The sequence below is a fragment of the Episyrphus balteatus genome, chromosome 4 (genome assembly GCF_945859705.1).
Source record: "Episyrphus balteatus chromosome 4, idEpiBalt1.1, whole genome shotgun sequence".
NCBI classification, from domain to species: domain Eukaryota; kingdom Metazoa; phylum Arthropoda; class Insecta; order Diptera; family Syrphidae; genus Episyrphus; species Episyrphus balteatus.
Genome location: NC_079137.1, coordinates 31,529,877 through 31,554,898, shown reverse-complemented (window position 1 = coordinate 31,554,898; position 25,022 = coordinate 31,529,877). Strand labels below are relative to the sequence as shown.

General features: G+C 30.3%; 1 protein-coding gene across 1 annotated transcript in view; it reads left to right on the top strand.

Annotated features, from left to right (window-relative positions):
- Positions 1-15,737, top strand: part of LOC129919147 (exostosin-1) — a 286,145-nt gene extending 270,408 nt beyond the window's left edge. The window contains exons 7-11 of the mRNA XM_055999997.1: positions 11,198-11,301; positions 11,366-11,516; positions 11,579-11,917; positions 11,985-12,301; positions 15,578-15,737. Coding sequence (XP_055855972.1) covers positions 11,198-11,301; positions 11,366-11,516; positions 11,579-11,917; positions 11,985-12,301; positions 15,578-15,686 — 1,020 coding nt within the window. The 3' untranslated portion in view covers positions 15,687-15,737. The remainder of the gene's footprint in view (positions 1-11,197; positions 11,302-11,365; positions 11,517-11,578; positions 11,918-11,984; positions 12,302-15,577) is intronic.
- The last annotated feature ends 9,285 nt before the right edge of the window (positions 15,738-25,022 follow it).

Genomic DNA, 25,022 nt, shown 5'->3' with positions numbered 1-25,022 from the left:
GTAGATACATTAACATTAGTATAAAAGCAAGAGTAGGTAACATTAAAAAACATGTTTTGCATTATTTCAAGATATCAGAGAGAGGAAGTAAAAAAAGTAGAGGTATAGAGTAGGTGCCTTGAAAAAATACTGTTTCCATTAAATTTTTATATAAGCATAAGACCCACCAAGATTTTTCAGGACATTAAGATAAATTAGAACGAAAATATTTTTTAATGTTTGGATTATTTTTTTTCCTTGTTTTTTCTTTTATTTATTTTTCTTTTTTGCATCAGGTAGGTCTTCAAATATAAAAGATAAATTATTTAAAACTCATGGAAAATGATATCTAGGGTTCGTTGGAGAGGTGGTGAATTTAGGTTGATTATATTTGTTGCAAGTCATTGAAGGGAGGAAAGAGAGATTTCAACTTTTCGATTCATTTATTCGCCATAAATATTTATATGTTTGGGGAGACAGTGATGTATTTTATATATGTCAGTGCTAGAAATTTTCGTGTGAAAGTATTTTATGGTATAGGTATAGAAAAGTTTTTTTTTTTTTGTGAAAGGGAGGAATTCAATCAATATTTGAGGTCAAAATAAAATGAAAATATGTGTGATTTAGGATTTAGCCAAAGAGTTTTAGTATTAAAATTTCTACGAATTCGATTATTGGCCTTTATGAATTTAAATTAGAAAAATATTTGGTCAGTAGTGCAATTCTCAGAAATCATTCTATGAACTATTACTTGGAAAAGCTAATAAATTTTGAATATACCTAATTAAAAAATTGATAAAGCTTCTTATGAAGAATTCTGATTGCATTTAAAAAACACAAAAGAGCTTAATCTTTGGTTTCATAAAAAAAATTCTTAATTTTTGCGAATTTAACAAATGCGGAATATGAAATGATAATTTTAGCGGAATTGTTAATAACTTTTTCAAACCACATTATTCAAATAACTTGTTACAATTTGTTGACGAATAAATTGCAACCCTGTTTCTATGAAGGAGAAAGGTCCTTTTTCAAGGTATATAACGTAGTAATTAAATTAGCAATTTTGGTTAAGAATTTAATTCACGAAGCGGTAGAAACTTTGCTGAGTAGTTATGGCACATTTACAATGTTTATAAATTCGGGGAATATTAAATGTTTTGTATTCATATTTACTAAAAAGTTGCATTCAAATAATTCTTACCTTCGTTTAAATTATAGTAATTATAAAATAACAATGAAAAAATTGCTTATATAGAACTGTTTTGCGTTTGTACGTTTCTTTTCATAATTGAAATAAATAAATAAGATGCTAAAAAATATTATACATTGTGAGCCGTTTTTGGAAAAAAAAAATGAGTGAATAAAAAAAAAACAATTTCTAAAACCAATATGGACTTTTACACTTAATTTTTGTATTAATTTTTTATAGTTTATTTATTAATAAAAATGGTATAAGTCCATACATTTAATTGCGTTTTAAAATTTGACATTTTAAGAATCTAAAATGCATCACCTGAATTCCTTTAGATACATTTAGCTATATATTTAAAAACTTAAAAGAGTAAACCCTTAAATATCTCGAAACATGAAGAAATAGACTTATACCACTTTTCAGGGGCGGACTGGCCCACCGGGCAACCGGGATTTTTCCCGGTAGGCCCTCGGGCAAGAAGAAAATTTTTAAAAGCACTTGAAATTCTATTTTGTAAAAGAAACCTTTCTCATAAAGTGCTAGGTTGCTAGTCAATATAAACATATTGTGGCCTCCTATAAATCTTTCGAGGTCCACAGAATTATTTTTGTGGCCCTTTTATTAAATGTAGGCCCTCTATACATATTTGAAGGCCCACCGAATTTTGTTTGTTGCCCTTTCATTAATTGTAGGCCCCCTATAGATCTTTGAAGGCCCACCGAATTTTGTTTGCGGCCCTTTAGTCAATGTAGGCCCTCTTTCGATCTTTCAAGGTTCACAGAATTATGCTTGTGGCCCTTTTAGTAAATGTAGGCCCTCTATACATCTTTGAAGGCCCACCGAATTTTGTTTGTTGCCCTTTCATTAAATGTAGGCCCCCTATAGATCTTTGAAGGCCCATCGAATTTTGTTTGTGGCCCTTTAGTCAATGTAGGCCTCCTTTCGATCTTTCAAGGTTCACAGAATTATGGTTGTGGCCCTTTTAGTAAATGTAGGCCCCCTATAGATCTTTGAAGGTCCACCGAATTTTGTTTGTGGCCCTTTAGTCAATGTTAGCCTCCTTTCGATCTTTCAAGGTTCACAGAATTATGCTTGTGGCCCTTTTAGTAAATGTAGAGGCCTCCTATTGATCTTCCGAGGTCCACAGAATTATGGTTGTGGCCCTTTTATTAAATGTAGGCCCCCTATAGATCTTTGGAGGCCCACCGAACTTTGTTTGTGGCCCTTTAGTCAATGTAGGCCTCCTTTCGATCTTTCAAGGTTCACAGAATTATGCTTGTGGCCCTTTTAGTAAATGTAGGCCCCCTATAGATCTTTGAAGGCCCATTGAATTTTGTTTGTGGCTCTTTAGTCAATTTAGGCCCTCTTTCGACCTTTCAAGGTTCACAGAATTATGGTTGTGGCCCTTTTAGTAAATGTAGGCCCCCTATAGATCTTTGAAGGTCCACCGAATTTTGTTTGTGGCCCTTTAGTCAATGTTAGACTCCTTTCGATCTTTCAAGGTTCACAAAATTATGCTTGTGGCCCTTTTAGTAAATGTAGAGGCCTCCTATTGATCTTCCGAGGTCCACAGAATTATGTTTGTGGTGCTTTTATTAAATGTAGGCCCCCTATAGATCTTTGAAGGTCCACCGAGTTTTGTGTGTGGCCCTTTAGTCAATGTAAGCTTCCTATTTATCTTTCGAGGTCCAAAGAATAATTTTTGTGGCCCTTTAGTCAATGTAGGCCTCCTATGGATCTTTTACAATAATAATTTGCCTCCACTTTAAAGTTCCTATCGATATGCATCCTTTTGAAATTTTTTAAATGAAAATATTGTAAAAAACTTATAGTATCGTTCATAACTGTAAGTGCTGCCGTTGTTTTTTAATAATTTTTTTTTTAAAGTATTTTTTTAGAAAATTGCCGTTCCCGCCTTTTTGATTTTCGTTAGTGTTTTTTTTTCGACTGTTTGGATACGCAAATTTTTTTCTGAATTTTTAAAAAAACATTTTCTTATAGGAAAAAAAACATTATTCTTATAGGAAATTTAATTCTCTACAAAAAAGTTTTAAATGCGATACATAAAAATTTTGCTTTGTTTGCGAGATATATTGAGAACCCCAAAACCGGGGCTTTTGCACCCCTATATTCAATTTTCACCCTCTCATTTAATAGCACTCCGCGGTTTTATCTTTATAAAATAGAATAAACAATATCATATGAGATCGTTTTTTTTATAAAATAATGTTTTAAATTGATAAAAATATGCTACTTGTAAAATTTGTTAAAGAAAAATGGCTTAAAAAGATCAAAAACAGTAGATTTTCAAAATCCATATTTTATCCAATTTTAGCCGTATTTAATTTTTGTGACCATTATGTTGAAAGATAAAGTAGTATTCTCTTTTCTCCTTTATATCTAAAAATGCTCAAATGATACAAAAAAACTATCAGTAAAAATATCAAAACTGTCGTTTTTTCCCTTTTTGAATAGTTTTTTCTTAAGTTTTTTACAATTATTTAATTTAAAAAAAATTTTAAAGGATGCACATATCGATAGAAAATTTATTTATCTTCAAAACATTACTTGGTAAAAATTTTCAAATTTACAGTTTTTTCGTTTGTTTCCATACTTTGCAGTGACTGCTTTTTGTTCCGTCAATTCCATTATAATCTTTGAACAACAACAACATCTTGAAGGTGCTACCACCAAGTGTTTTATGGCTAGAGTTACAGTACTGTTTCACGGATGCCAATCCGATCATCAGACTCCTTTTATTCCATTTTCAAATGTGACGGAAGAAGTTTTTCAAATCAAATGAAAAAAATTACTAGACCAAGCACCACACACAAAATGGAATAAAAGGAGTCTGATGATCGGATTGGCATCCGTGAAACAGTACTGTAACTCTAGCCATAAAACACTTGGTGGTAGCACCTTCAAGATGTTGTTGTTGTTCAAAGATTAAAAATTTTCAAATTCAGCTTGGTTTTCAAGTTATGGAGATAGACAAAAACCCAAAAAGTAACAAAAAGGGTCGAAAATATTGATAGGGTAACTTCGGGCATTATGGCGCATTGGGCATTATGGCGCACCTCTCAACTACCATACTTCCAATACTCGTTTTTAAATAAAACCAATGCAGAAACTTTGGTCTTCGTCGAACACTAGCCTTGTGACGATCGCAGGTCAGTGCTATTATTTTTGTGCCAAACAAAAAAGAAACAAAACAAATATGTATACCGGTTCTGGGTTCCAATATAATATCGCTTAGTTTTTGTTTGTGTGTATCTCGGTAAGTATACAGTGCACGTGTTTGTTGTAAAGAGTGAAATGCAGAGTACAGTTTTGGTTTGGTTTATCACTTGTTATATTTCAAATGAAGTAAGAATTGTGTTTAGTTTTTGGAGTTTTGTGAATATATGTATATTTTGCAATATGGCGCAGATGCAATAAGGGCATTATGGCGCTATATTATACCCGACAGCGCCATAATGCCCTTATGTAAAACTAATTTCAAAAGTAACTTACATTATGTCTCTGCATTTTTTTAAATTTGAAAATAACCTCAATTTAACCTTAATTTTATGAAACGTATTTACAATTATATTTCAGAAATGCCGAATATACGTAAAAAAAGTAAAGAGCTCCGAAGTAAATGGGGTTCGCCATATTGCTCGTACATAGTACAATATGGTTTTTTTTTACTATTTTTAATTTAATTTATTTTTTGTTAAAAAGCGTGAATTTTTACTCTAAAAAAATTTATTTATGTTACGTTTTTATGAAATTTAATTAAAAAAAATGATTGAAGTAAAAATTGTTGTCCGTAGTAAAGTTATTTGAGTTTGTGTTTAGGTATGCCATAATGCCCTAATTTACCCTAGTCACAAAATCCATAGATTTTGAAGAAAAGTATTTTGTTATCTTTTCCAAAAAACGTATACTACACATGCAAAATTTAAAACGATGAGGATTCGAAAGATTTTGATTTTTTCTTTCAGTAAGAAATTTTTTTGTCAAAAATATACTTTTAAAATCTTTTTATACATTGCTCTTAAACATCTGGAGTGACCCAAAAAAATATTTTAGTGTTTGTTGCTTATTTATTCAGCTATCAGGGCCGGTTTTTCTGTTCAGATTGGTCGTTTATTACTCAAGATATTGCCCGAACTATGCTGGGAAAAAACAACGACAAAAAACTGAGAAATTATGTCTCGAAAACGTATCCGTTGTAATTTCTTCTAAAGTAATTTCCGAGACCCTTAGGTCAAAGCACGTAAGAAAATAAAATGCACTACTGCGTCGCACTAACTTGCTCTTGTAGTTAAAAGTATCTTTATCTTAAATATCTATTGGAAATTTAAGATTTTGTTAAGTTCGGAGAAAAAAAAATAAAAAAAAATATAAAGTTAAAAAATTAAATTTAAAATAGAAACTTTTTTTAAATTTTGTTTTGCATTTTACACTTTAAAATGACAAGAAATACCTGTCTGTAAATTTTGATTTAAATTGGCTTATGCTTTGATGAAATATAGAAACCTAAAAAATATGACAATTTTTGCAAAAACGACAACGCCATATATCCGTTTTCAGAATTTTTTGAGAAAAACTAAAAATGCAGTTTTGTTAGAATCCAAAAGACTATTACGTACACAAAATTTCGAGAGCCGTTTTCGAGAAAATTGCGATACCTCCAAAACGGTATAGGGTCAATGTGGGTAAATGTAAACAATTTCATGTCTTTTTTTTCTTTCGACTTTAGATTTTTATATGTTTTCACGGAACAACTTGAATGGTATCTTCAAATGCAAATATGAAATGATGGCAATTCTTCTTTATAAATATAAACAAATATTTCCCAAATTGTTTAAATTACTGTCAAATATGGCATGTTTACAAATACCCCACCATGTTTGTGTTTTTTTACAAATTGGGGGCAAATGTAAACGGTGGTTTAAAATTTAGAAATTCCTCTTTATCATATGAATTACAACTTGAAAAACGTTCAAGAAGGTACTTGACAAAAACTTTTTCAAATTCCAATAAAAGTTTTTGTTTTCTTCCTTTGAATCTTTATATAGGCACCCAAAATGCATTGTGTGCAGCTTTGAATGTCATATTTTTTTTTTTTACGTCAAAGACCGATTTTGCAACATCATCCACTGAAATGTATGGTGTTGGCTACTTTAATTGGACTCCGCGGCACTTTGGCAATGGTAATTGACTAAAAATACGTTTTTTTCTTATTAAAACCAATAATTTCAGCAAAAATATATGTTTATATTTACCCCCACAATACGTTGTTTACATTTACCCATTATGAAAAATATTCTGGGGTAAATGTAAACACATGCAAATCCACATAAATGTCCTGTATTTTAAAATTTGTTTGTTTCACATAGAATCTACATCAAAATTGAAAACTAAAAAGTATTTGCAAATTATACTGACTTAATTGAATCTGCAAAAATATTTAATTTTTCTGAAAGACTAACGACTTGTTTGGCACTTTAAAAAATTATCTTTCACGGAAAATACGCTCGTCGAATGAATTCTCTCTTGACAGCAATGAGCTTGACGTATAAGTTAAAACATACATGCGTCCTCGATTTGTACTTATGTATGCATCAAAGGGATATAACTGAAGCTTGTTATGAGCCATGTTTTCATTTACCCCGGTTTACATTTACCCACATTGACCCTATTGAAAAAAAAACGGGTCTTTGGAACTATGTAAAAATCATCTGTACCAAGTTTCAAGGAAATCCATCTACCATCTACCCGTTTACGCCCTAGCTCGTAGGACAGACCGACGACGGACGGCATGACGAAACCCACTTTTTTTATCTTCTCCATCATGGTAATGTTGGTTTTGATTAAAACCTCAATTTTTTTTCTACACGAAACCAACACTTGCCCTATAGAGCAAGTAAAAATAGTGGGATTGAGTGTCCATTTTGGCTATAAACCAGTGCAATTAGAAGTGTTATAGTTTCAAAAGTTTGTGAAATACCTATATTAAATAAAATACACTACTGGGGTCCCACACACTTGCCCTTATGGTGAAAGTAACTCTGATGTTAAAGAATTTTACTGAACAAAATTAAATATCAAAATTAAAATTTGATATTTTTAAGGAATTCTATAAGTAGTCAAAATAAATAAAATCTGTTTTTGTAATTAATTAAACACCGTTTTAAATGATCTTTTACACAAAACTAAGTACCTATGCTATTTGATATCTTCCATGAAAAGGAACTTTCAGAAAAAAATTCCGAAAATCGTTAAAGCCGTTTTATAAAAAAAATAATTTTTTATATATAAAATTTTTCTAACATTTTTCAAAAAATATAGTTGGTATGCCATTTATAAGAAATAAAAAACGAAATTACGATAAAATTTATCAACCCGTTTTGAAAAAATCGATTTTTCAAAAGACAGGTAGGTACCGTTAGTTTTGGCCCTAAAAAAAATTTCAATTTGTCCTCCAGGAAATCACCCAAAACTATTAACTACCAAGTTTGAAAAAAATCGCTCCATTAGTTTAGGTTAGGCTATAACTCGTAGTACTTAAAGACGGACAGACAGACCAGAATAGCGGGACCCACTTTTTTAGCATACTCTATCAACTTAATGTCATGTCTGATTGTTATCTCAAGTCCGATTATTTTTTCGAATCCTTAACTTGCCCTATAGTGCTATAGTACCAATATCGCAAGTAAAAATGTCAATTTGTCCCCAACTTTCGAGACAAACCGGGACCAGTTATAAAATTGAATTTAATATAGCCACGGAAATCGTTAGAACATCATTTTTTAGATAATTTCATTGTGAATAAGACTGTCTTTGGCCATTTTTGGTTAAAATGAGTAAAAATGGAGCTATTAAATATAAATGGTACCAACCTCTTTTCCAAGATGGCGGCTGCTTTCGACATCCTACCATCCCAAAAGATTGACTTTTATGATAAGGACATTCATCCAAATACATTCCACGAAAAAAATTTAGTCCTGCGAAAAATGCGATTTGATTTACTAATTTGCCTGGGCTATAATATCATTCTAAAACGTTGTGTTGAGATCAAATAATAATAATAACATTCTACATTAGTCAAACAAATTAAGATATAGGTTTTTTCGATTTCTATTTGTATTTTTGGAAGAGGTGGACAATTATGAAAAGTGACATTCGATATATTGATATATAAAGGCCTTATATATGATATATAAAAAATACATATTTTCTTTTGACTAAACTGAAAGTTACACCCACTTAACGTTTTTTTTTTTTCTTTTTAAAAATTTGTTTCTTTTTTTTTTCTTTTTAAAAATTTTAAAAGTGAATTATGTATTTGTGGCCCTTTTCCTTAAAGTCCCGGGAGGCCCTTTGACCCCCAGTCCGCCCCTGCCACTTTTAAATATACAGTAGCTCATATATCAATCTTGTGGAACCAGTTGTTCATTGCCGTGAGTTAAACCCAATTATACTCTGGTTTAGATAATCATACGAAGCAAATTAACCTAGGCAAAATTTTTAGTACAGAGTTTATTTATTTTTTGAGTTTTCTTATAATTAACTTGGAAAGACTTGATTCAAATTAAATCTCGTGCTAATGTCACTTTGCTTAAGTCTGAAGACTTTTTTTGCATTTGGAATGGCAAAATTCGAAAATTGATAAAAAATAGTCAGGAAATTATTTTATCTTGGAAAAAATAGCAAAAATATTCATTTCTACCAAATTGTTCCTTTTAGTTCGAACATGTAGTTATTAAGTTCTTGACGATTATTGTTCTTGATAGGACTGGAGAGTTCTAAAACTTTTTAAAAAATGCAAAAAATGCAAAATTGGAAAAGTTGTAAACAAATATTTTGCTTAAGTTGTTTGAAAAAGCTAAATAAAAAAGTTATAGTAAGAGTTCAAGCAAAAAACTCTAAAAATTGTTCTAAGATATTTTTATTAAGAACTCAATATTTAAATTTAAAAAAATATTTAGTTTTGGTGTTTCTCGGACGTGAGCTTTAAATTTACATAATAATCATTTAAATATTGAGATTTCGAAAGAGTTTAAGAACTCTTTTTTGCTTTCCCGAACTCTTTTTGAAAATAAAAACAATTTTTTCTTTTCATATTATACCTACTCATTTTTTTGGCAGAAATATTGTTTTAAAGTATAAGTAACTCTTAAAACCTTTAGTTGCTGTCAAGAACTTAATTAGTGAACATGTCAGGGCTAAGAAATCACAGGGTCCAATAAAGCTACAAATACCTGGAATATTTCTCGTTCTAGCAACTTTAAACTTCTTACAATTTTTTTATTTGTTTTAAGGCATTTTCTGATAATCCTCAAATTGATAACGTATTATAATCACTTTTTTTTTTAAACCGTTACATTTTATTAAGAGAAATTGTTGTGTACGAAATATTTTTTGTTCAATAACTAAATGTTATATTCCTCATCCAATTCTTCTTGTCCTTTCCACATCAATATTCAGAGTTTCGGATCCCACAATCTTAATCAACTAAAAATTCCAGTTCAGTCTTTTTTTTCTGTTATATCAGCTCTGAAAATTTGTACATCTTCAACTTCTTAATACTTAAATTTGTAAGTTATTATTATCCTGCCTTATTTTTTGTACCACTTACCTACAATTTCTTTTCACTGTAATAAAAATTTTAACCCCGGAAAACTTTGCCTAACCGTGTTTCATTGTAAAAATCGGTTATTTCTTTAAAAATTGAGGTTAACTCCCAATCGATTTCAAGAAACCTTACTCAACCTTCCCATTATTAATCTTAATAAAAGAGACAAATTTGAAAATTGAAAGCAAAAACAAGCCAAAGGCAACAACTTAATAATAATCCAAATCAAATTTCTTAACATCACATGGGTCTCCAATTGTAATCGGATACACTTTATATTCACTTGCCTATATAGAAGCTTTTCCCCAACCAAGACAAAAAAAAAATTTTGTTTACCACTTACCTACACAAAACACAAAAGCCTTCGATTCTGAATTGTGGGTCATCAATTTTCCCAAAAAAAAAAAAAAAAAACTCACCTGAGTCCCGACTATCCCGATATTGAAAACAACTCCTCAGCTAAATTTCTATATTCCTTTCACATCCAAGTAATCAATCTTTTCTGTCATTATGTAGAACAATGGGAAAACAAAATTCGATTCTAAGAAACAGAGTAATAGTCCTTTGGTTGTTGTACAATATACATACAAATACATACAAGGCCACGATCATTAAACCCACGTGCAGGCTTAGATTTATTATCACATCATCCAGAAAAATCTCCTTTTTTGCTTTTCCCAAAAGAAAACCTCTTAATGCAATGACCTTTCCATTTAAGAACCAAAAAATCCAATAGCTTTTCTCAACCAAAAATAGAAAAAAAAAGAAAACTGAAAGAAAAAACTCTTCAGCCAGCTCTTTCAAAACGATAAATCCAAGAAATGCATACTTTAACGAGCGAATCGAACAAATGGGTGTGTTTTTATATCTTCAATTCCTACCAATCCCCCAGGGCACGGGCACCCACCCACTAGCAACACCATCATCGATTTCTTATTCGCGTCGTCATTTTGGCATGAATTTTATTGAAAATTCCACATGACTGGAGGTGGACATTAAAACTTTCATTGATTCCTGATTCTGAGAAGATTCGGTTACTTGCTTTTTATTCTTTTTCTCAATCTTGGAATTCCATTTAATGTTTATTGCTATGCGCTAAAAATCAAAGACTCTTCTTCGTCCGTCTGTCGCGCTTTTGGCAACAAAAAGAAGACAAAAGGCTTTTATCCTTCTACGAAAACGCGCCAAAAAGAACGACAAGACCGGACAACAAAGGGAGTTCATTAGATCCTGTAGATTTTTGTCTGTTGTTTTTCTTTTTTTTTTCCTTCAAACTTTATGCCAAAACTTTGTGCTTGTGTGTCTTGAAAGTGCAACAAAAAAAAAAAAGATATATTCCCTCAGAAAGTTATTGATTCCATTAAAATAACAAAATGAACTTTTCTTTGTGTTTCTTGCAGATTATTCGCGAACGACTTCCTGACTATCCAGTTCGAAATAGTCTCATTTGGAATACATCGCCAGGTGCTCTTCTAACGCTTCCTACATTCACAGATTCCTCTAGGTAAGTGTTGTTATTGCGAGATAAGAATTCTTGAATGGGAAATTTTTGGAACTTTTCTTTCCAGATTTATGCCATTTTTACTGGACTCGCTTGGCAGTGAGCCCCGACACAATTACACAGCGGTGATTTATGTGCAAATAGGAACGGTGTTGACCCCAAACACCGCCTTATATAAACTAGTCAAGAGCGTCACTAAAAGTCAATTTGTAGATAGGGTAAGTATTTTTTGGTAACCTAGAATATCTTTTATTTAAATATATTTTTCATTTATCAAAAGATAATTGTATTATGGGCAGCTGATCGACCTATCCCATCGAAGAAACGCTGGCCCAGCCTAAATCATATATCGTTCCATGTGATACCGCTGGGCAGTAGCACAGCGGCGGCTGCAGCAGCTTTAGCAGCTGGTTCAGCTTCGCCAACGACCGACGAACGCCCAAACATATCCCAAAGATTTTATCCATACCCAGAGGTGGAGACAGATGCTGTTCTGTCGCTGGACGAAGATGCCATATTGAATACGGATGAGTTGGACTTTGCATACACAGTGTGGAGGAACTTTCCAGACCGGATAGTGGGCTACCCAGCTCGAGCTCACTTCTGGGATGATTCAAAGGTAAAAGAGCCTTCAGGTTTAACCGTTTCCTATTCTTATTTATTTGTATTTTTTTTTCTTTATTTAGAATGCGTGGGGCTATACGTCCAAATGGACAAATTACTATTCAATAGTATTGACTGGTGCAGCTTTCTACCATCGCTATTACAACTATTTATACACAAATTGGTTGTCGCTGCTACTTTTAAAGACTGTACAGCAATCTTCCAATTGCGAAGATATCCTAATGAATCTTCTGGTATCGCATGTTACTAGAAAACCGCCGATTAAAGTTACACAACGTAAGGGCTATAAGGATCGTGAAGGCGGACGATCACCGTGGAATGATCCAGATCATTTTATACAGCGACAAAGTTGTTTGAATACATTTGCCGCTGTTTTTGGGTAAGAATTTTTTTTATTAAAATATTTTTTCCTTTCCTTTAAAAGATTGTGCAATCATCAGCTTGCAATATTGTGAGTGAAAAAATCTCATGTTAACAATATTATATTATGGTTTAAATCCAATACCGATTAAATGATCAAAATCGGCTTATTCGATCGGAGGATATAGTACCTACATAAGCGTTTAAAAAAAAATACCATTGAAACTTTGATTGTCCATAAAACGGAGAAATTTTTTTTCTCAATTTTTTTTTTTGCATTTCAGTATAATATAATTTCCTCAGATATAAAATATGTGCAAACAGTGAAAAAATACCCACCATTACTTTTTGGCGGTTCGTTGGAGACCCAGGAACCTGTCCGCAAATGAAAAAAAAAATAGATTTGTTAAAAAATACACTCAGAGAAAACATAGTTAATATCGGAATAACTAAATAGTTAAAAATGGTTATTTGTGACTATTTTAATAGTCAATCGAAGTTACCGTATTCTCCAGTTAGTTTTAACTATTAAAATAGTTATTTTATGATAAACGACTGTTTTTAAAATAGCTATCCCGATTTAAACTATTTTTTTTCTTAGTGTCGAGCTGCTAGAAAGAAACCAATCACCTCCATTGTGAGTTCCACCCGGAAAGCTATTCATCCGAAAAAAATTTGCTCACGTTGAATTTAAAACGCAATTGCGAATTCCACGTGAATGAAATTTCACTTCAAATTTGGGATGACATTTCGAAATAAAAGAAGTGTTCATTAAAAAGACAAGTAGAACTAAATGCATCATCTGAACAAGTGTTAGTTTTTAATGAGACTTTAAGTAGTGTGATCTTTTAAAATATATTTTTTAAGTGCTTATAAATACAACGTAAATACAACGAAAAAATTCGTTGAGCCAACGAAAATTTAATTAATTTTCAGCCGATGAAAAATTTAATTGGTTCAACGAAATGGCTTTCGTACGTTAATGAAGAACTTCATCAATCAACGAAAACTGTAGTATTTTAATGAAATTTTTCATAAAAATGTTTGATCGAGAATTAATGAATTTTTACATCACTTTACGAAATTTTTTCAGCGATTAACGTAAAATTTAATTAACCACGGTGATATTTTTTAGTCAATGTATTTTATGATTAATTTATGAAAGAACTTTCGTTAGCTAACGAATTTTTTCGTAAATTTTATGAATATTTTAATTAAATTACTGAAAAATGTTCGTTAGCTAACGAAACTTTTCGGTGTATTAATTATTTTTTTTAGTAGATAATAGTATATATTTATTACACTTGTTAAATTATTAATTTATTACAGTCCAAACAAAAAATTGACGTTTCGACCCGGTGGAGCTCACTTGGACTCATCAGTTGACTTATCGTGAGACACCTTGTCAATACGCAAATATTTTTTATATTCAGCTCAACTTACATAGATTTTTAAACAAAAACCTAATGTGAACTATTTCCAGCAAGATTAAATTTTTAATCATTAAAACAGAAATGCACCCAAGTCCAGAGATACCCAAAGGAGATGGGAAACTTTCGTACGTTTTACCCCCCAAAACCCATTTGTTTATTTCGTGTTGTTGTAATCTCTTTTGTATTCGTGAATAAATGTGAAAAACACACATAGTGCAGCCACGGTGTTATTACGCACACCTAAGCAAAAATGTACGATTTTTCACGCATACTTAGCCAAAAATGTATATTTTTTCACGCATACTTATCCAAAAATGTCTAAAGCAGCTTGTAGGCAAACCCGCATGACGTCAGAAGTTTCTCATCTCTTTTGGATATCTCTGCCCAAGTCTACGTTTTTTTTTTTTTTTTTTGTAATGCAACGATTTTTTTTCGTTAACTGATGTATTTTTTCATGAACCAATGTAATAATTCATTAGTATATGAAGAATTTTCATAAGCTTATGAAGATTTTCGTTAGTTAATGTTGAATTTCATAAGTTAATGAATTTTTTCGTTACTTAATTAAAACTTTGATAAAGTAAGGAAAAAAATCTTATTTTTATTCTTTAAAATGTGTATGAAATTTTTCGTTAATCGATGAATCTTTTCATTGAATTGGATTTTTTGGCACTAAAAAGGGAGAAAAAGTTTATGAAACGTTTTCATTAATTGATGAAGGTTTTCATATTACGAAAAATTACATAGCCAACGAAAATGTAGTGTTTGAAACGATTTTCGTAATTTTACGAAATTTATTATTTTCAGTGTGGAAATAAATAAGTATTTTCAATCTCTTTTCGACCGAAAATGACAATTTTTTAGGTATAACGACTCAGTTAAATACTTTTTGTATGTTCGGAGTTACTTTAAAACAAAAAAAAAAACGAAATTATTCTTTCAGAACAAAAAAGTTAAACCCGAAACAATTCTTAACTACTTGACTAACTACATGACATATTTTTGACAGATGATTGATTTGTAAATTTTTCTGGGTCGTTTCAAACCTGTGTTTTTAATTAATTTGGTTCTATAATAATAGAAAAAAAGCTTTCCTTTTTCTATTCAAAATTGAAAAATGTTAACATTTCTTACATTTTCCACCAAAATTGTTCTTTTCTGTGAAAGAAAAAGAGGTGAATAAAGGGAAATTTTTCGAAGTGGAAAGTTTTTCGCCCAAAACTCGCAATAAGGGAAATGTGAAATTTAATTTTTTAAGGGTGGAAAAGTGAAACTCGCAATAGGGGTGAATGAATATGATTTTAAGGCTTGCTGCAGTAAAATTTGATATAAATCTTTCCGGAATATTTAAAAAAAGTTGAAAATTATTGGCAACTTTTTTTCAAAGATAAAATCATTTTAGTCAAAGGGTTTAAAATCTTATACATTATTTAGCCCTATTGTGAGTTTCATGTGCAAATATTTCCGTTTAAGTGCGACAAGAGCTGTCGGTTACCTCGCATGGTACCTGAGAAAAATACCAAAATACGGTGAGTTTAACGAACGTAAACAATTTTTCGCCCAGAACTCACAATAAGAGAATATTTTTTCCGGGCGAAATGTTGGTCAAGTGAAACTATATAGGTCTGATACGTTTTTGGCAAAAAATTTGTCCTACCAACTTGGGGCTGCGCTAAAACAAAACAAAACAAAAATTATTTCGCTGTTTTCCTTCGCTTAAACAATTTAGGAAAATGCATTCTGTGTTCGTAATAGGTCCGAATGAAACGTTATATAACCGTGTCTAATAGAAATAAGTTTTAATATATTATCATATCTACCAATTAATAAAAAATTTAATTTTTAATTATTTTTACTTTCAGTTATATGCCCCTATTACGTTCCAATCTCCGTCTCGACCCTGTACTCTATCGGGATCCGGTATCCAATCTAAGAAAAAAATATCGCCAAATCGAACTTGTGGGCAGCTAGCGATTCATTTACACAACCTACAGATAAGTTTATACCTAGTTTCGAAACAAATTTCTTTCTTTACCATCAAAAACAAGAAAATTAACATAAAACAAAAAATTCCTAGTTACTTTTTACAATTTTATTTTATAAATTAATGCGTTTTTTTTTTTTTTTGTTTTAATTTTAATATTATAAGTTAAAATTGTTTTTTTTTTATAGATCACTAAGCATACACACACACACAATTATTTTGTATAATTTTTATTTAAGCATTAAGATGAACATAATATATATTATACATTACATATAAAAAAAAATCCAAAATTATATTTAAATAATTATACACACAACAAAAGAAGAAAAAAAAAACCAGCAAACAAGAAAATTAAAAAAAAAAATTAAGAAGAAATAAAAAAAAAACAATTATGTAAAAAGAATATTTTATACACAATTTTTGTAAATTTTATGCTTAGTTAATGAAGAAAAAAAAATAAATAAAAAATAAAATATAATTACTAACGGAGCAGCTTTACCATTCACGTTATTCCAAGCTGCAAAATTGACTGTAAAAAAATAATCATAATTAATAATAAATTAATATAAAATAAAAGAAAGTTGATATAATTATAGGAAAAATAAAAAAAAAAAAACATTGTTATATAAATATTATATTTGATTTCAAATTAGGACGAATAAATTTGTAATTTATATAAATATAAATGAAAGAAAAAAAATAATGAGAAATTATATGTAAATATGAAAAAAAAAAACACTTGTATGTATGTGCAAATACTCTTTCACAATCACACATACTACTATTAAATATAATTATAACATTACTTTTATCCTTGTCATTTACAATCACAACACAATTCAGTTGCCATTTTGCTTTAAACATAAAAAAAAAGCAGTTTTCACCTCATTCAAGGATCTAGGATGAAGGAAAACATATTCCACATTCACCTGTGTTAGAGATTTTTCTAGAGATTGCCATCATCCCCTGATTCTCTCTTCTTTTGAAACAAAGAACTCTGGATATGAATGCAGAATGTGAGTGTACAAAATAGAAAAAAAAAAACAAAAAAATAAATAAAGAATCCTAGAAACGATGTATGGAACAGAAAAAAAGCCATTTATCAAACCGTAGCTCCGTTCCTGGGATGGTGACAAATTCATCAAGCACTTGTTAAGGCTGTCGCACCAGCAACGCGCAACAGTAACGATTAATTTTATAGGGCACCAAGTCATGGACGGATTTATAGTGTTTTTTCTCGTCTTCTTTCAAAACAAAAATAGAAATTCTGTTACAAGAATATGCATTTTTTTAGTTTCACAGTAGTGGAAAAGTAAAAAAGCAGCATCTTTTTTACTCGGGAACATTATAGTACAGTATTATTCAAATACAAAACCCTCTATTTTTTTTAATAATCGATATTCACCGTCAATATTTTTAATTCAAAATTACACAAATCGAAGTTACCAAAATTGAACTAACTCTTTCAATACTTTGAGAGGGTTTTTGAAAAATCGCCATACATCGATATTTTTCTTGATAATATCGTTATTCATTTTCAATACTTTGACTTTAGGCCCTATCAATCAGCTTGTTTTGCCCATTTACCAGATCCGTCTTCACAATGAATGTTAAACTTTTAGTTGTGACATCTCTTTGCTCCTGCGTTGCGTAGTTAAAGTCCTTGTTACTTTCTATAGGTATAATAAATTGTTTTTAGTGGTCCCCTTAAACAGAAAAAAAAATGCCTCTCATGATGAATTCTTATGATAAAAGGCGAATTGTGACGAGAATAGAAAAATAAAATATGAACATCTCACTTTAATGTCAGAAAACGTTGTGCAAGTTGTTTTCATGTTCGTCGCTGTAATTGAGTTTTGAGAAAAAAAAAAAAAAATTCTAATGCTCATTTCCACCAAGGTCTTTTAAGAAGTTTTGTTTGGGTTTTTTTTTTAATAAAAATTAATTATTTTTAAATGTCATTGGGATTTAATAAGGCTTTAATTAGACAAATTATAGGAATTTTTTTTACAGCTTAATATAAAGAACTGATACGAAGCATCTATGTTTTTTATCTTCCCTCCAGAGTGTTTTTATATTCTAACTAAAAACGAATAAATATGCATTTATATACTTTTTGGTGAATCCGGGCATTAAGCCAAAGAACAAAATTGTTTCTTCTGACGTGGATGAATTCAATTTAAATGGTATTTTGGATTAGAAGCACGACTATCAACAATAAAAAAAAAAACAATTTTGATGATAACTGATTGTTATGAAAGAATAAACCAGCAGCAAAATATTGTAGAACTTGTTTTTTGGAAAAAGTGGAATATTGCTGCGGGTATATCACCATATATTTTTTCAGACTTATGCTTCTACATTCTTAATTCTTTGCGCTACACATTGAAAAAATAATTTAAGATTTTTTTTGTATTTTTTTAAATTTACAGAAAAATAACAATAATTATTAAATTGTATGAAGATGAACTTACATATTGTCGCTTTCAAGGCAAAGTGGCATAAGTCGAAATTTGTCATTTTTGAGTTTACAGCACAGAACTGATTAAAAAAAAACCGCAATTTTTCTGTGTAATCAGCGCTTTTCTACTTCTTCTAGTTCCCACGTTATGAAAAAGTGCCCCTGTTAATTTTCACAAATATCCCTGTCATTTTGTATACATTAATGGCATTTCTTTAGTTATGCCGTTATCGTAGATAGGATTTATACTGTTCGTAAGTCCGGTTCTGTAACTGAGTCAAAAAGATAAATTTAAATAAGTTTTTGTTTATGTTTTCGTATATCCTAGAAAAATCGCATTTTTTGTATCTTTTTCGTTATTAAATAAATAAAATTGACTTAAAATAATATAATATTTTCCATAGAGGCAGAATGAAACAATTTTTAAATATTGCGTTTTCTATAAAACTTAGTATACCATCTCATAGCAAAAAAAATGCAATTTCAGTGTATATAACTTTTGAGTACTGTTTTTTATTGACATTAAAATAATTTTTTAATGACTTAACTTAATTTTTCAATTTGTTACAAAATTAAGAACAAAAAACGAATTTTTAAAGATTTTCTCGATTTTTGGACCTAAAATATCTATTCAACGGTTAGATAAATGAAAAAAGTGTACAAGGCCTTTTTTGTAGAGCGTTCAATTTCCTACAAGAATATGAAAAGAAAGGAGATGGCACATTTTTGGGCCCAGTGTGTTCACTTACGAAATGGGTATCAAATGAAAGGTGACGGTAAGCACATTACGTGGGTAAAATATTTTCAAATTCGTTAGTGGGGTTTTGGAGATATTTGAGTTTGAAGTTTCGGATTTCAAAATCAAGATTTCAGTATTTTTGCGATCAATTAATCGTAGAATGCGTAGAAAGGACTTTTTAGATTGGAAATTAGTTAATCTTTCTTTTTCTAGTACATCATTTTTCTCTAGGAGTTATACTTTCAGAGTAACAGAACCGCAAAGTATCTCATTCTCAGTAATTCCGCACTTAACTCTAAGGGTTGTTTAAAATATTTAAAATATCAAAAAACACACAATTTTCGGTAGTGTAACTCTGAAATTATAACTCCTAGAGAAAAATGATGTACTAGAAAAAGAAAGATTAACTAATTTCCAATCTAAAAAGTCCTCTCTAGTTTTCTGTCCGACCAGTCGTTCTCGAGATATTGAGACAAATGCGTTTTTCAAAATGGCGGTCGCCCCACAAGACCAAACAATACGCAATCTGAGATTTGTACTTGGGATAAACCCCTCTTCAATACTGCATTCAAACTTAGCTCACGTCATAGCTTTTTCCAGATTTTTCCCCATTGACTGAACTATAGTTTCTATTCTTATTATTTAATAGGCATATTTCAGCGCGTTTTTGTGTATTTTGCTTATTATAAGGTTTTTGTATGTTTTATAGAACTATTTTATATATAGAATTAAAGGTAACACATTAAGCTATCGAAAAATTACAAAAAAAAAGTGCATGTCACCACTGAATATTTTGATATTTCGATGTGCCAAATGCCTCGCTTAAAAAAATCACCTTTTGAGAAGTAAATACCTAATATGTATTATTTTTTTTAACAAAGAAAAAAACTTTTGATACAGATTTATATACAAGAGAAATACCTTTTATTTGATACCAATATTATTTCTGTACAAGTGTACACCCATTATTACGCATTCTACGATTAATTGTTCGAAAAATTAGCTGAAATCTTGATTGTGAAATCCGAAACTTCAAACTCAAATATCTCCAAAACCCCACTAACGAATTTGAAAATATTTTACCCACGTAATGTGCTTACCGTCACCTTTCATTTGATACCAATTTCGTTAGTGAACACACTGGGCCCAAGCTCCATAGAAAAATGTGCCATCTCCTTTGCTAAAAAGTCAATTAATAAAAAAATTATTTTTTTTAAGTAGAAGCTTGATGTAAAAATGGAAAATTGCAAAGCGGAGGACCTTCCCATTAATATAAAGACCTCATATTTGGTGTGTATATTCTAGAGGTGTCTAGCAATCGATTTTTCGGAGTACCAAATCAGAAAAAAAGAATTTCAATTTTTTTGACCCACCCTAGAAACGCTGATAAACTTTTACAGCTCTTTAGGAGCGAAAGCTTCTCGTGGGTATGCCTTTTGTAGCAAGCAATAGATCTGGCTATTTGATGGTTTCTCTCACCGAGCAGTGGAACAAATCCTTACATATCGGTTTGGAGAAAGTAAAATTATTGCTTCAGATATATCTAAGGCATTTGATAGAGTTATCAAGCTCTATTATCGAAAATACATGCTTTTAGTATTGATGACTCTGTTCTTCGTTGGATTAGATGCAATGCAAGTGGTGTTGGATTGGTTTAAGACTGAAATATACAAAAGAAATGTTCAGGGTTCTGTCTTGTTTTCAACACTCTTTTAAATATTCAATAATGATCCCCTTTCTGAAACTTTTCATCTACTAAATTGTTTCGCTGATGACAGCTGAGACGTTTTACGACATGGATCTTTAACGATGCACGGCGGCGGTATATTATTAGCTGACTAAATTCTGATCTTGACAGCTTTGTCCATTGGTGAATCCGAAACCGTGTAGATGCGAAACACTCGTGTTTCTAGAAATGCTTACCAGTTTACCCTTGAGCCCAATTTCGTACGAAACGTTAAGTACAGAGATTCTCTCTTTAGTCGCAAAACCCAAATGTTGTTTATACCTTACTTAATTGAAGTGAAAATTCAATTTGACATTTTTGAAACATTTCATAAAGCAAACAAATATTGACTTATTTCTTGCTTAATTTGCATAATAAACAATGTTAAAAAATATATACAACAAGTTGATAATAATGTGCAAGTATTTAAATGTAAATACCTTTTCATCTTCGACAACACACATCATTTTGATTGTAGATTTAGTTGGTTGATACATCGTTATTCTGTATGCATAAATTCATATAAATATTCCCACTTATCCTTCTTTCCAACAAACAAAGAAAAATATTCCAAATCCCTTTTAAAATGTATGGACAACTTTTGTAATCTCAAATATTTTCTATTGTATATTTCAAAAATCCTGACAGTTCTCTTTGAAATGAATATAATGTTTTGCTGAATACAATTGACATTTCCTTATATGCATTTTGCTTGGACAATATGGTGAAGAAGTAGTTTATATTCCACATATCCACTTCCACATAACTCCAAGTCAGATAGTGCACTTGCCGACATGTGCATTAAGATTTACTGGAAGACTACACGAAGAAAGGAGAGGTTAAACTATATGTATACAAGTATATTATTATAATGTTTTTTGTTTGTATTATGGATATTATTATATTGGGATAGTATGTGTATTTAGAGTGTATTTTGTATAACGAACTTGGTTGTTATATTTTCTTGTTTGGGTTTTGTGCAAGGAAAATCATGTTGCTCAACTAATCGCTTCCAATTACATGACAACCTGTTCAACGTCATTAGTAAACAAATTTTATGTTCATAGGAAAGGAATATTAACTTTGTTGGGTTTTATTGTGTTTGCACAATTTTATATCCCAACCTCCCCTACCTTCGAGCATGAAAAGAAGCAGGTTGACGTTGTATTGTCACGTGCTTTGCATCATTATTATTTTCTTTTTTTTTGTTGTCCTGGTAGATAAAAGAAATACTTGTAAGTGTCCCATTAGAGAATAACATTATAGATTTTTTTTTTTGTATGCATACTAAAAAGTCAAGGACTTGACTTTGCCAAGAAGGTAACTTTTGTATAGTAATTGTTGCTTCTGTAAACATTTTAAAGGCTTGATTTATTTATCATACTCATAAGTTGTCGTTCACATAAATGGTCATGAGGGTGTTCAGAAATAATAGTTTGAAACGCGTTCGGTTCGAATTGATAAGAAATATGTTCTCGATCTTTTTCTGTTTTTTATCTCTTTCTTCTTTCGCTTTGTTTCAAAATTTTTCAAAATTTTCCAAAATTTTCATTTAAAATGGATACTCGAGATTAAGGTATCCATTAAGAATAAATTATTTAGCTGTTTGTTCAAAATTACTTCTTGCTTGTAGAAAAAAAGAAACGAAAGAACGTCACGTACAGACATGCATATAGAATCATTAAAAAATTAACACGATTACTTCCTTGTCCCAGAATTAATAATAAATTAACGCCATTTAAAAAGCAGAGAACACGGTGCTTTGAGGTCAAGATAAATTAATCTCTCAAATTCAAGTTTTCGTGGATTTTTTTCTATCATAATGCCATATCAATACCTCGCTATATTTTAGATCCTTTGATGAATTTTTTGCCATCTCACACTCTACTCGAAACATTTTAACCAAATCAAACACAAAAAAAAAAAAAAAAACAAATTAGTTTATTTTAACAAAAGAAAAATAAATTTAAGCAATAAATGCAACTAAATACATATCGACTGCCAAAGTTAAAACAAACAAAAAAATAAAATAAAAAAAAGTGAAAATCAATATCAATTATTTTCTTTGCTAAAATTCAATCAAATTAATTTTTTTTGTATACAAATAATTTAATGCAAATTTTTATGCTTGAAAAATATAAAATACAACAAAAACAAAAAAAAAAAACAAAACCTCATTTTGAATATGACAAAAAAAAAATTATACAAAACCAAATTATTTAATTTTTTTTTTATTTCAAAAACAAAAAAAATAAAATTCTTGGAAATCAAAATCAAAAGTTTATAAATAACAAAATAATAGAAAATATTCAAACAAAAAAAAAATGTTTATAAAAAAAACTTAGACAACAAAAATCACTGTAATTTGCTAAAAACAAAAACTTAATGATACAAAACTAATATTGTAATGAATGAGATGTATTATATCTATGCAAGCACACAAATACTCTCCCATTGTTTGTAAATACATTTAACAGAAAAAAAAAACCTAAGAGAAAAATTAAAAAAAAAAAACTATGGAAAAATGAATAAAAAAAAACTTTTAAACAAAATTAATTATATTGTGTGTTTTATTTTATTTTTTTACGTTATAGATGCAGTTTATATAATAATTGGTTATATTGAACTATTCTCATATGGATTTGTCACATGGGAAAATGGGATAAACTACAAAATGAACGAACATTATTCTGCTCAACGGGCAGTGTAAAGTGTTAAAATCAAAATGTTCTTTTTCATTTCAATCGAATTGTATAAATCATACTTTGTCACTTTTGATATTATTCAGAGCCATATTGTTAATACCAATTATATGCTAATTTGTCCATTTGGTATTTATTTGTTTGATGTTTGTTATTTTTCAAAAATCACTGCAGGATTTATTAAAAAAAAAAAAATACGTATACGCCATAGTGTCACACATTAATTTTTTTTTTGCAATTTGTAAAAAAAAAATCAAACTGAATAACAAAAATTCACTTTAATAATAAAAAGTGGACCAATAAATGCCAATTTTAATAACATAATAAATCACATGGAAATAAATATAACAAAATTTTAAAGCTATAACGGTTTAAGAATCATATGATTTGTCTGGATTTCATTTTTGAAGTGAAAACTTCTTTAGTATCGTAGTGATTTGAAACACGATGAAACGAAAATGCGACATTAAAAATCACTTTAATACGCATGCTGGTACTGTTAACTTTCATTTGATGTATCACAAATAACGGTACAAGCTCTACAATAAACACAATCTTAAATTGAAAACTTGAAAAATACCTCAAAGCACTTGCGCAGATCTGTTGCCGATGATCAGTGTAGGAAGTACGGTAATCTCAAGGGCCCAACCCATAGAATTCGTTGCGTCCGTTCCGTCGAAGTTTTCAACTGACAGCTTCATAAAATACACACGTTCTTATGGGAAGCGACCCATAAGCGACGGATCGGAAGGAGGCCGACGGATTCGACGGAAGAAGTGGCCCAACTTTCTACTTTTTACCGACTTCCAAAAAGGAGGAGGTATTGAATTTGAATGTATTTTTTTTTTACCTCATAACATTGGACTGAGTGAACCAATTTTGATAATTCTTTTTGTATTGGAAAGCTGGTGGCTGCCATGTGGTCCCATTTCAATTTCGTTCAGTTCTGGCCATACCAACTATTAGAAAAACCATAAAACCCAGTTTTAGCCGTCGTATCCTTTGACATTGGTTGTCAACAATAGACCAGTTCGATTTTCTGTTTCTGAGTGCACACCGGGAATTTCAGAACTAAGAACTGTGTTCTTTTCTTCTCCGATTTTATGAATTGTGAACTTTCATTGTTTATTTGTGAAGAAATTGTAATAAAAGTAACATTCAATGATATATCTAATAATATTACCAATTAAATATCTAAATTTTGTTGTAGAGTTCAATTTTACAATGCCAAAGTCATACCTACAACTTATAATCTGCTATTAAAAATTGTTTTTAACTGAAGAGCAAGTGCCTAAATGAAATCTAGTCGCACATTTTATTTTATTAAAAAAAAAAAGAAGAACGATAATAGTTAACAATTTCTTGCATCAGAACTTCCTTAGTGCACATTCAGCGAGAAAATATCAAACACACCTTGGAATTTGGAGCGATGCGATATGTCAAAAAGCAATCCATCATGCGACATATTCTATGGGTCACCCCATTCTTTCCAATCCTTCAACTTCAACGGATTGATTGATGCAACGGATTCTATGGGTTGGGGCCTTCAGTTTGAAATTTCGACAAAGTTGGCTTTAAAAAATTCTTACTTTTTTGTAGGCATCGTAGAAACATGATTGTAGCGTCATATAAAAGGTGAAAAAATAAGCTTTCAGATGATATAAGACTTATTATAAAAACATGAAAAAAATG